Genomic DNA, 12,229 nt, shown 5'->3' with positions numbered 1-12,229 from the left:
TTCTTTCCGTTTTTCGCAAAACTCAAAGCGAAAAAAAAAAAAAAATAAAAAATCAACTCCCCACCGCGCTTTCTGATCTTCATCTCCCTCAACTTCCATTCAAACCGAAAAAGAAGAAAGAATAGAGAATGAAGAGAGTCTTCGGTGTCAAGAAGAACAAAGACCCCCCTCCTTCTATTGATGATGCCAATGAAAGGGTCTGTTTTCAATTTTTTCTTTCTAATTTTTTAAATTTTCGCTTTCGTTGGTTCAATTCGCGTGCTGCATCTGATCTATCTTCTCTACGGTTTTGATACTGCCGCAGATCTGTTTAAATCTTTTTAGCTGCCACGTTTAATTTTGAAACTAAGGTTTTGGCTCCAAACCCTAGAATTTGGAGATCAAAGGCTTCAACTATAGGTTTTGGGGTTCCAAACACATTCATATTTGACTCAAATTATGGTCATCTGTTGATGTTGTTCTTGTTGATAACTATTAATTATTATATATATTTGGATGTTCTAGATTACTAAACGTGGAGATTCAGTGGATGAAAAAATTAAGAAACTTGATGCGGAACTTAGTAGATATAAGGAGCAGATCAAGAAAACAAGACCTGGTCCTGCCCAGGAAGCTGTTAAAGCTAGGGCTATGAGAGTTCTTAAGCAAAAGCGAATGTAAGTTCTTCATTATTGTTTTCTTAGTGTGTTTAATGTGGTAGCTACTTGGTTATGCTAAAGTAGTAGGTCAAGTGTAGGAATAAGGTTGCAATATTCTCATTAAGGTTGGAATGATTTTCAATTGAAGAATTAAAATTCCCCCAAAAGTTTGCAATGTGAATGATTCATCGTGTACTCATATAGTATTACACTACGCTCTTGTCAGGTATGAAGGTCAACGGGACATGCTGTATAATCAGACATTCAATCTTGATCAAGTTCAATTTGCTGCCGAGGGCATTAAAGATGCTCAACAAACTGTATGCACCCAAATATCAAATAGCTTAGAGTATTCTTTGAAAGTTTTCTGTTGTGCTCTTTTTTTCACTATATTTACTGGTTATTATTATTATGGCCTATGTGAATGTTTTAATTCATCATATCATCAAAACTCAAAGGTTTCTTCTGTCTAAATTGAATAATTATGGCATGCCTCTCTCTGAAAGCAGTTGATAAGACAGGCTGCATTATGTTTTCAAAAAAATTCCAAAAAAAAAAAGAAAAAAGAAAAAGAAAGAAGGAAAGATTGGTTGCGTTTGATAAGAGGCTTCCATGTGACCTAGTAGTTACAGGTTTTAGTGAGTAAAACACTCTCCATGGTGGGGTAGGGCTGTATTTGTGTAACCCTTTCTAAACCCTACAATGGTGGGAGCCTTGTGACCTACTGGGATGTCATTTTGTTTTGAGATTAATCCAAAGGGTCTATTTTTTAATTTAAAGGACAAATTATTTGGATGGCTATAACAACTTGAAAAATTTCTTCCAATTTTATGCTATATGAATATAGTTTGACTGGGGTAATCAATCATATTCACTATAAAACATTCATTTGTCTTGTTAGCGCTTTAAGGGGAATGGTTCGAGGCGTAGCTTTATCTGTACCCTGTTTGGAACCTGCTGCCTACCTCATCAGAGGTAGTGGATGAATAGTATGTGTCATTGGAGTGGGGGTCTCTTCCTAGAATTGTTATTAATTGTGCATTGTACTTTTGTTCTTGTTTGTATTAAGTTTTCGAAATTCAGAAATCATATGACTTCCAAAGAATATTTTGTCAAGATAGAATTCAAAACCAGGTGTTTATGACTTCTTTTTTTTCTCCCCCGTTATCTTTTACTTTTCAGATGTCAGCTTTGAAGTCTGCCAACAAGGAGTTGAAGGGGATGATGAAAACTGTGAAGATACAAGACATTGATGTCTGCATTCTCTTTCTGCTTCTTATAAATTCTATTTAACTAATAGTGAGAATCTCAGGTCTTAATTTGTTATCCATGTTATGTGTAGAACTTGCAAGATGAGATGATGGACCTGATGGATGTTAGTAATGAAATCCAAGAGACTTTGGGTAGAAGCTATAATGTGCCTGACGACATTGACGAGGATGAACTTATGGGTGGTAAGTTAATGGACTGCTTTAAGCTTTTGATATAAATGATGGAAAGATGGCCAAAGCTCCTGTGTAATGGGGCTGCATGGTTGGGTTGAATGGTGAGGTTCTGCAGCTGTTTATTCGGAATTGGTTGTCTTGTTTATGTCTCGTTTTTCTTTTTCCTTTTTTCTTTTGGGTTAAAACAGAACTTGATGCATTGGAATTAGACATGGGAAATGAAACTGAAGCTGATGGTGTCCCCTCCTATCTCCAACCTGATAAAGAAACTGATTTGGAGGCAGAGCTTAACCTACCTCCAGCTCCAACAGGACAAACAACAGTACCAGCTGGCAGATCCAATCCCCAAGTATGATTTCGTTCCATCTTTAGCTTCTAATAAGAAAACGCTTGCCTTTTTCACTTCAGTGTAGTTGTAACTGTTCTGACATGATGGGGTTCAAATGCGGGGATTAAAGAGGTTCTTCACTTCTCGGCATCCTAATTTAGGCTTGTCTTAAGCTTTTTAGCGGCAGCATTATGCCCCATACACTTAAAATTATCCTTATTAATGTCAACCTATGTCTTTGCATCTGCTATTGCTTAGTAGTGAGTAATGACCAGTGATCCTTGATACAAAATGCTGAGGCTCTGTACTAGAATGTTACTGTGTTCATTTATTATCATTCAAAATGTTATCTAGCTTTAATTTCTGATTGGATTGCTTTGATACTGACAGAATGAAGATGAACTGGGTTTACCTGCCGTCCCCCGGGCATCCTTACGTGGTTAGGTTAGAGAATGATGCTGCTTCTTCTTTTGTCATCTGTGCGATGCAGACATGAGTCAGGGCCCTGTAAAGTTGTGCAGAACTTGCTTGATTTATTTAGCCATTTCTTGGTCTGGGGATGTTTGGAAATTATTTGACTTGTGCTACTTATTTCCTGTAATAAGCCTTTTGGAATCATGATTGACATTTTGTACTATACTATTTTATCAAGAAAAAAGAATTATTTGTACTACACAAGAAAAAGAAGAAAAAAGGGAGTTTTGTATGCACTATAGTTACTTTATATCCATATGAAAGTGCCATGAATTGTGGTAAGGAGAAGGGGTTACCGATTTATCCAAGTGTGCATTAATTTTGTTGATAGCCTGATTTGAGTCCAATCAGGTGAATAAAGTGAATAACTCTTCACTCTTGGAGCAGTGCCACTTCAGTGACTATTGAGATTTTAGATGATGCAGGAATTTTTACTTTGAAATTGTATACAAATAAGAGTCAGTTTAGATAGGTTTATAAGTAATTTTTTTTAACTTTTAACTTATGAAAATATATAATATTAATAGTTGATATAATAAGTCACATCGTTTTGATTTTACCCTTTGAAATGAGGGTTGGCTTCAAATGGAAGAAACAAAAAATAATTAATTAACCGTTTATATATATTATGATAAACGGAGTACGTTTACCAAAGTGATAATGTAAGTTGACTATTTTGATATTTTTCTTAACTCGATTCCATTTTTCATTTTATATCGGGTTTCCAATTATAAAATTGTTACATATCCACAAAGGGGAACCCCTTTACGCTAATCCATCCAAAAAAGTCTACTGCTTGTTGGAAGGAAAATATACATATAATAATCTTATTAATGAGTAAGTCGTTGAAGTGCTAAAAATCTAAAATAGAGCAATCACAGTTGACTTATGTCTAAATCATTTCTATTATTATTATTTGGATGATTATGAAGAAATGCATGCTAGATATTTGTTGTTAACTTGCTATTATTTTTGAAAAAATATAGGGAGATAATGAGAATATTAAATAATATGAATAATAGATATATTAAATGTTTAATTTAATAAATATGCAGATGATTATGTTGATTCTTAATTAGATGGTTGTTATTTCTTTTGATTTAATTTAATTTACTCATGCACAGCTTAATAATGACTGAATTAGGTGTGCAAATGGTTATTCTAATGTTAGTATTTAGAAAGTAATTTAGGAGTAGAATATTTTTTTATTTTATTGGGTCAATTCTAAAGCATGTTATTCATATTGTTCACAAAAATTATTATCTATCTAATAAAACTGATTACTTTTTCTTTTATATTTCTAAATTAATACATTCGAATGAAGCGTATGTTATGGAAACAATAAAAAGTAATGGTGATATTTAAAAAGCAAACAGAAGATAAAAGAAAAAGATAGGAAGAAGTTAGTAATATTAATGAAGTTAAATCCTCTAAAATAAGAAGAAATGAAAAATAATAAAGCAAGATATTAATTATCATAAAATTTGTAACTCTTATGGTATCTGAATTTTGTATCTTAATTTAATAGTGATTAATTCGTTACTTTATCATTTTATTAAGTCTCTCCCTCCATAAGAACTTTGATCCGGTTAAACTTGAATCCAAGCAACCTACTTAAAGCTTGTCCAGATAAGTTGGTAGTGGTGAGCTGGGACCAAAAATCCTAGTTTTATGAATAGACAATTTAGATTAAGGTTGTCAAGATTATATATGACACTTGCATTGCATGTAGCCGCCACCAACTAGAGACAAAACTATCGTTAGGTATATTCACAAACCGCCACCACCACATAGTAACTCCCCACACAAGTTGACATTTTATTCCTTTTGCCTACACATTAACACTTAACCCCCACAATTTCATCCATCACCTTGGCCACATTTCTATCCTCCTTTGTAGAAAGAGTAACATAGTATAACATAGTGCATCTTCTTAGTTTCTTCTTCATAAAGCAACACTTTGAAGCTTTTCCTTTGTTCCATGAACAACACTTCCAATTCTACTGAGGACTCTCAAGAGGACATAACCGGATACACGTATTATTCGGTTTCTTTGTCTCTTGGCTTCCTCCTCTTGATGGCATTCATAGCTCTCACTGCATACTACTGCAGCAAAAGCAGGATTCGAGACGAGCGAACCGGACCAAGCTCCGGAAGAACCAATAGCAGTTTCAATTCAAACAGGACAGTGATCATGGACAGAGACCCATCCTCTATAACAATCCAAATTGGTGAGGAGCAACAACAAATGCAAGAATCAATCCTCAAAAGTTATCCTATGTTGTTGTTCTCCCAAGCCAAGCTTCATCAAAAGGCAGATGATCCAACAGAACTTCTTAGTTGCTCAATATGTTTGGCAGATTATGCAGACTCAGAGTGGTTACGGCTATTACCTGATTGTGGCCATTTTTTTCATAGGGATTGTATTGATGTATGGTTGAGGCTAAACCTTTCTTGTCCAATGTGTAGGAACTCTCCATTACCCACCCCTCTTGCTGAAGTTGCTGCCTTGGCCGCTACAAGGGCTTATTGAGACTCTTCTAAAGTGAGAAAATATATTTTAATAGTTAGTAAGACGGTTTAGTAATCTTTAAGATATTATTAATATAGTTATAGTCTATCTTATATGTGAGATAATTATTGTAATCAACTTTTAAGATTGTGCAGTTCAGCTTCTATAGTTAATTTCTTACTTTATGATTGTCAATTTCAAAATATGAAATTTTTTTTGGATATGCACTTAAACTCACACACACTACATTCTGTCACTTCAACTAAATTGAAAAGTTGTCATCATCAGCCGCTTCAATTAAATTGAAAAGTTATCATGATCTGCCGCTTCAATTAAAACTTTCAGTACAAAATATGGAGTTTGAAAAATTGTCATGATCTGTTACTTTAACTAAAGCCTTCAGTTCAGTACAAAATATAGAATTTAAAAAATTGTCATGATCTGCTATTTCAACTAAAATCTTTGGTACAAGATATGGAGTTTGAAAAATTATCATAATCTAATACTTCAACTAAAGTCTTCGGTACAAAATATGAAATTTAAAAAATTGTCATGATTTAGATCTGTCACTTTAATTAAAGTTTCGGTATAAAATATGGAATTTGAAAAGTTGTTATAATCTGCTGCTAAAGCCTTCAGTACAAAATATGGAGTATGAAAAATTATCATGATATGATACTTCAACTAAAGTCTTCAGTACAAAATATGAAATTTAAAAAATTATCATGATTTGGTCATGATCTGCCACTTCAACTAAAGTTTTTAGTATAAAATATGAAATTTGAAAAGTTGTCATAATCTGCTGCTTCTGCTAAAGCTTTCCCTGCAAAATATGGAGTTTGAAAAATTATCATGATCTAATACTTCAACTAAAGTCTTCAGTACAAAATACGAAGTTTAAAAAATTTTCATAATTTGCCGCTTCAACTAAAGTCTTTAGTATAAAATATGGAGTTTGAAAAGTTGTCATGATCTGCTACTTCAACTAAAGCTTTTAATACAAAATATGGAGTTTGAAAAGTTGTGATGATCTCCTGCTTCAACTAAAAGCTTCAGTACAAAATATAAAGTTTAGAAAGTTGTCATGATCTGCTACTTTAACTAAAGTCTTCAGTACAAAATTTAAAATTTTAATATAAATTATGGAGTTTAAAAAGTTATCATGATCTGTCGCTTCAACTAAAGTTTTCAATACAAAATATGAAGTTTAAAAAATTATCAGAAGAATATTGTTATTTATATATGAGAAGTAAATATGTTTTATGAAATTGTAAAGAGAGAATCACACATAAAAGAAAAGATACAATTTTAAAAAGGCAGCTATAGAATAGTAGTTAGAATAAAATGAAAAGTGAATCGTGATTACTTAAAGTGAGAAAGTATACTTTAATAGTTAGTAAGACGGTTTAATAATTCTTAAAATATTATTAATATAGTTATAGTCTATCTTATAAGTGAGATAATTATTATAATTAACTTTTAAGACTATGATGTTCAATTTCTAAAGTTAATTTCTTATTTTATGATTGCCAATTCTAAAATATGAAGTTTTTTTTTGGATATGTACTTAAACTCACACACCGCATTGACTAGACTAAATTCAATTCAAATGCAGCATACTACGAGGCATTGTAGTACCATGATCTGTCACTTCAACTAAATTAAAAAGTTGTCATGATCTACCGCTTCAATTAAAGCCTTTAGTACAAAATATGAAGTTTAAAAAGTTGGCATGATCTGTCGCATCAACTAAAGTCTTTAGTACAAAATATGAAATTTAAAAAATTGTCATGATCTGCTACTTCAACTAAAGTTTTCAGTATAAAATATGGAGTTTGAAAAATTGTCATGATCTGTTACTTCAACTAAAGTCTTCAGTTCAGTACAAAAAATAGAGTTTAAAAAGTTGTCATAATCTGCTATTTCAACTAAAACCTTCGGTACAAAATATGAAATTTGAAAAATTCTCATGATCTGCTACTTCAATTAAAGCTTTTAGTATAAAATATGGAGTTTGAAAAGTTGTCATGATCTGTCGCTTCAACTAAAGCCTTCAGTACAAAATATGAAGTTTAAAAAGTTGTCATGATCAGCCGCTGTCATGATTTCCACTTCAACTAAAGTCTTTAGTATAAAATATGAAATTTGAAAAATTATCATGATTTGTTACTTCAACTAAAGCCTCCATTTCAGTACAACTATAAGAAAATAAAACATTTGTAATAAAAATTTTGTATCAAATTTAAAATTGTTACAAATAAATAATTTTTTGTAATAATAATTGGTAATTGTTACAAAAGAATAATGTTTTGTAACAACATTACAAGTTGTTACAAAACATGATAATATTTTGTAACAACCTACTTTTTTTTATTACAAATTACATTAGTTTTTGTAACGAAATGGTGTTTTGTTACAAAATATTATAATATTTTGTAACAAAAAAAATTATAAAAATTCTAAATATTTTGTAATAAAAAATCTTTTTGTTTCAAAAATTCCAATTGTTTTGTAACAAAAAATTAATTTGTCACAAAATTCAATATTATTTATAACAAGTTAATTGTTTGTCACAAAATATAAGTATATTTTATAACATTTTTTTCAAAATGTTAAACACTTTAAGAATAAAAAAATTTATGTATATATATTTTTTAAAATAATTTTATTTTGTTTCAAAAAATAGAATTTTTTTGTTGGAACCATAGACGGTGGAAATATCCAAGTTTTAGGGGAGGTTCTGTCAAAATTTTTCTAAATATTTTGGATAAAAGTTAATGAAAAAAATTATAATTAGTGTTATATCTTGTTTCTAATTTTTGTTTCGGTCTTTCTTATTTAAAGGAGTGATAAAATGGTGACAACATGCTACCTTGAAGGCTCAAGAATATTTTGATACATAAAGACATTAATCTATGTTAGACTTTAAACTTTTGGTTGAATTTGTGCAAGAAATAATTATTGTAATTAACTTATAAGATTGTTCAGTTCAGTTTAGCTTCTAAAATTAATTTCTTACTTTATGATTGTCAATTCCAAAATGTGAAGTCTTTTTTGGATATACACTTAAACTCACACACACTGCATTGACTAGACTAAACTCGAATTCAAATGTCGTATACTACGAAGCAGTGAGGCACCATGATCTATCACTTCAACTAAATTGAAAAGTTGTCATCATCTGCCGCTTTAACTAAATTGAAAAATTGTCATGATGTGTCATTTCAACTAAATTGAAAAGTTGTCATGATCTGCCACTTCAACTAAAGCTTTCAGTATAAAATATGGAGTTTAGAAAATTGTCGTGATCTGTTACTTCAACTAAATCTTTCAATTCAATACAAAATATAGAATTTAAAAAGTTGTCATGATCTTCAACTAAAGACTTCAGTACAAAATATGGAGTTTGAAAAACTGTCAAAATCTAATATTTCAACTAAACTTATAGAGTTTAAAAAGTTGTCATGATCTGCCACTTTAACTAAAATCTTTAGTACAAAATATGGAGTTTGAAAAATTATCATGATCTGATCATGATCTGCCACTTCAACTAAAGTCTTCAATATAAAATATGGAGTTTAAAAAATTGTCATGATCTGTTGCTTCTGCTAAAGTCTTTGGTACAAAATATGAAGTTTGAAAAATTATCATGATCTGATACTTCAACTAAAGTTTTCAGTACAAAATTTGAAGTTTAAAAAATTGTCATGATCTGATCATGATCTGCCACTTCAACTAAAGTCTTTAGTATAAAATATGAAATTTAAAAAATTGTCATGATATGCTATTTTAACTAAAATTTTTAATACAAAATATAAAATTTAAAAAATTATCAGAAGAATAATGTTATTTATATATGAGAAGTAAATATATTTTATGAAATTGTAAGAAAAAAATCACATACATAAAAAGAAAAGATACAATTTTAAAAAGACAGCTATAAAATAGTAGCTAGAATAAAATTAAAAGTGAATCTTGATTACTTAAAAAGTACGATACACATTACACTGTCATATTAAATTTAATTTAATTCCGATTCTTATATGCTTGGGACATATATACTTTGGCAACACTTTGATCAAGTTGTTATTTGTCTACATTAGTTGCTACATGCATGCTAAAGACAAATAAGTGATGGGTCCATTAGCTAGAAAACTATCATTACCCACAGTTCTTAAGGATCTCTCTCTTTAGAATTTTTTCCATTATGGAGAGGGAATAGAGGAATTTTCATTGGAAAAACTTTCTATACTTGATTCATTAATGAACTTTATGTTTTCAAGTAGAGAGATAATGGTTCCAACAACATAATTAAGAAACAGACATTGTGTCTCTATCTAATCTCTATCTAGTGGGAGACATGTATTGTTACTTTAAAACAAGTGGACAAATCCCTTAGGAAGCCATCAACACATTTTTAAAGATCAATGTATTAAGTGGAAACATGTCTCTTCATCTAATTTTGTCTTTGACAAAACATATATATAAATGTCAAGGTAGGTTTAAAATAATAATCATTGATCATTTTCTACATGTATTATTGTAAAGAATTAATATATTAATTTTTAAATATTAATTTTTAATAGTGAAGGATAAATTCTCCCATAAAAAAAATAGAAAGAAAGAAACACGAAGTTGTTATTTTTAAGAGATTATTTTATTTATATTATATGCATTTTTTTTTTGTTGAAAATAGAATTTAGAGTTTACTCCTTAAACTATGCAGGTAAAACCTTAAAAAAGTTGTTAACTATATAAAAAGGCAAGTACACGTATGTATTCATTTAAAAATCATTGACCTCTCATGATTCGGTGGTCAACTAGCTATATATGTTATTAAATATATATTAAAATTAATTATTAGTATAAAATATATATTAAAATAAATTAAATTATAAATATATTTTTATATAAATATATAGTAACTTTAAATGCACGGGGAATAATTGCATGCTTAGCTGTTGCAAAATAATTATTCAATACTTATGCGATTATTTTACGTTCTAATTAATATCCAATAATTTGCAAGATAATTTGTTCAACAAATGCATGCATCACAAAAGTATTGAAAATATCAAATTTTAATTAATTAATTTAATTTTTTATTTCATTACTTGGCTGTTCAAATAATTTATATATTTATATCTCTTCAACTTCTCCAATATACATACATAGTTGAGAAAACAATTGAATAGATGATTGTCATTGTACATAGGTTTGCTTAAAGTCATTGTCGATCTCTCCTGTGTTATCCGCTTAATTGTATCCTAGCTACATATTATTCAAATAGAAGCTCCTCAAAACAATAAAACTAAAAGACAATTCAAACCAACAAATTAAAATAAAGAATTTTGCAGAGTGATACACTCGTTAGAAGAGTAAAAATTAAAAAAGTTTTCATTCTTTTAATATGTTATTAATTTGATTAAACTCCTCTAAAATGAGAAAATTAATAATTTAAAATAATAAATTAAAAAATTTAATTATTCTTAAGTTAAAATAATAAGACTCACTTAGAATTTATAAATTCAATATTATTTGAGAAATTCAATAATATTTGAGAGGATAAAACCGTTCATGAGTTTTACTATTTGGAAGATCAGAGAAGAATTTTAGAGATATTTGTTAGTCTTTTACAACTCCTCTAAAAGACTAAAACTCTCATTTTCAAATTCTCCTAAATTTAAAGTTTTCATTTAATTTTAATTATTTGTTATTTTATCTCTATTATTTAATTATATTAGAAAATATTAAATCTTATATTTTATATATATATATTTATACATAAATATATAATAATGACTATTTTTTGTGTGTTCACATAGTATTTTTTATTTTAAACTTATAATGAACAATAAAATTGTCAGAGATATAAACATTTATATGTTTTCTCTTATCAACTTAAGTTTTTAGAGAAAAGTAATTTTATGATATAGTATCAAAATTTTACAACAAAAATATTTAAAGTTTGACCTTTAAAAAAAAATTAGCATAAGACAAAAATAAAGAATTAATAAAAAAATTCAACCAAACCTTGAAAAAAAAATCTTAAAAAAATTTGAAAAAAATTAAAATATACCATCGATGCGTTTTTTTTTTATCTTTGTTCCGTTTCTTTTTCCTACAATAGGAGAATTATAATGGTATTTAATTAATGCAATGATCGAATATAAAAAGGACATTGACGAACCAACACACAAAATACCTTATAGAAATTAAATTGTTAAATTAATCCCTTATTATCGATCACACACAAACACACCCACCCCATTAACCCTCTTCCAATCCCACTACAACAATTTCTCCATTGAAGATGTCCGATTCCACTTCCAACTCCGACTCCGATAACGAAAACTTTGTTTTAACGATGATAATTAATAACTCCAACGACAGTGCTTTTCGTTTCACTCATGCCATGGCATTCATATTTGGCTTGATATTCTTGTTTAAGACCATAAATTTCTTACATTCTTGCTTTTTCAGGCCTCCAAGAACTCCCACCATACTCCACACACCGGTCGATGTTCCATCACCTTACGTGTCCGTGTCAGTGGCTGAGTCCTTAGAGCACGGTCACTGCCACGGCCACGTAGACGGTCACATCGACACGGGTTACGAGAATTCCCCTAAGATGTCATATTCTGATGAAGTAATGAAGAAAAGTAGTGTTGGAGGTGGATGCATCATATGCTTAGGGGATTACAAAGAGATTGAGATGTTGAGGGTTCTTCCTGGTTGTGGCCATGTCTTTCACCAAGCTTGTGTTGATCCATGGCTCATGTTACACTCCACATGCCCCATATGCCGAAAATCATTGCCACATGCACCATAG

The 12,229-nt window shown here is 29.8% G+C and overlaps 3 protein-coding genes across 3 annotated transcripts; all 3 read left to right on the top strand.

The window, feature by feature from the left end:
• Nucleotides 1-6: 6 nt before the first annotated feature.
• LOC107466557 (vacuolar protein sorting-associated protein 60.1) lies at nucleotides 7-3,188 on the top strand. The gene is made up of 7 exons (XM_016085544.3): nucleotides 7-197; nucleotides 505-656; nucleotides 865-958; nucleotides 1,821-1,892; nucleotides 1,981-2,092; nucleotides 2,272-2,432; nucleotides 2,802-3,188. Exons 1-7 carry the CDS (start codon nucleotides 129-131, stop codon nucleotides 2,853-2,855), a joined length of 714 nt encoding a protein of 237 aa, XP_015941030.1. The 5' UTR covers nucleotides 7-128; the 3' UTR covers nucleotides 2,856-3,188.
• A 1,678-nt stretch (nucleotides 3,189-4,866) lies between these two features.
• On the top strand, nucleotides 4,867-5,418 carry LOC107466513 (RING-H2 finger protein ATL70-like). Its single transcript, XM_016085479.2, has one exon. The coding sequence runs from the start codon at nucleotides 4,867-4,869 to the stop codon at nucleotides 5,416-5,418; it is 552 nt and encodes a 183-aa protein (XP_015940965.1).
• A 6,346-nt stretch (nucleotides 5,419-11,764) lies between these two features.
• LOC107466495 (RING-H2 finger protein ATL73-like) lies at nucleotides 11,765-12,229 on the top strand. Its single transcript, XM_016085467.2, has one exon. The coding sequence runs from the start codon at nucleotides 11,765-11,767 to the stop codon at nucleotides 12,227-12,229; it is 465 nt and encodes a 154-aa protein (XP_015940953.2).

The sequence above is a fragment of the Arachis duranensis genome, chromosome 9 (assembly GCF_000817695.3).
Source record: "Arachis duranensis cultivar V14167 chromosome 9, aradu.V14167.gnm2.J7QH, whole genome shotgun sequence".
NCBI lineage: Eukaryota > Viridiplantae > Streptophyta > Magnoliopsida > Fabales > Fabaceae > Arachis > Arachis duranensis.
Note: the sequence above shows the minus strand (reverse complement) of the source record. Positions and strands in the feature narration are given on the sequence as shown.

Bases quoted from the DNA above. Each gene is read 5' to 3' on its own strand.
- LOC107466495 (XM_016085467.2), top strand. From the start codon at position 11,765: ATGATAATTAATAACTCCAACGACAGTGCTTTTCGTTTCACTCATGCC.
- LOC107466557 (XM_016085544.3), top strand. From the start codon at position 129: ATGAAGAGAGTCTTCGGTGTCAAGAAGAACAAAGACCCCCCTCCTTCT. The intron at 657-864 runs GTAAGTTCTTCA...CGCTCTTGTCAG, and splicing joins GTTCTTAAGCAAAAGCGAAT to GTATGAAGGTCAACGGGACA. The intron at 2,433-2,801 runs GTATGATTTCGT...TGATACTGACAG, and splicing joins CTGGCAGATCCAATCCCCAA to AATGAAGATGAACTGGGTTT.
- LOC107466513 (XM_016085479.2), top strand. From the start codon at position 4,867: ATGAACAACACTTCCAATTCTACTGAGGACTCTCAAGAGGACATAACC.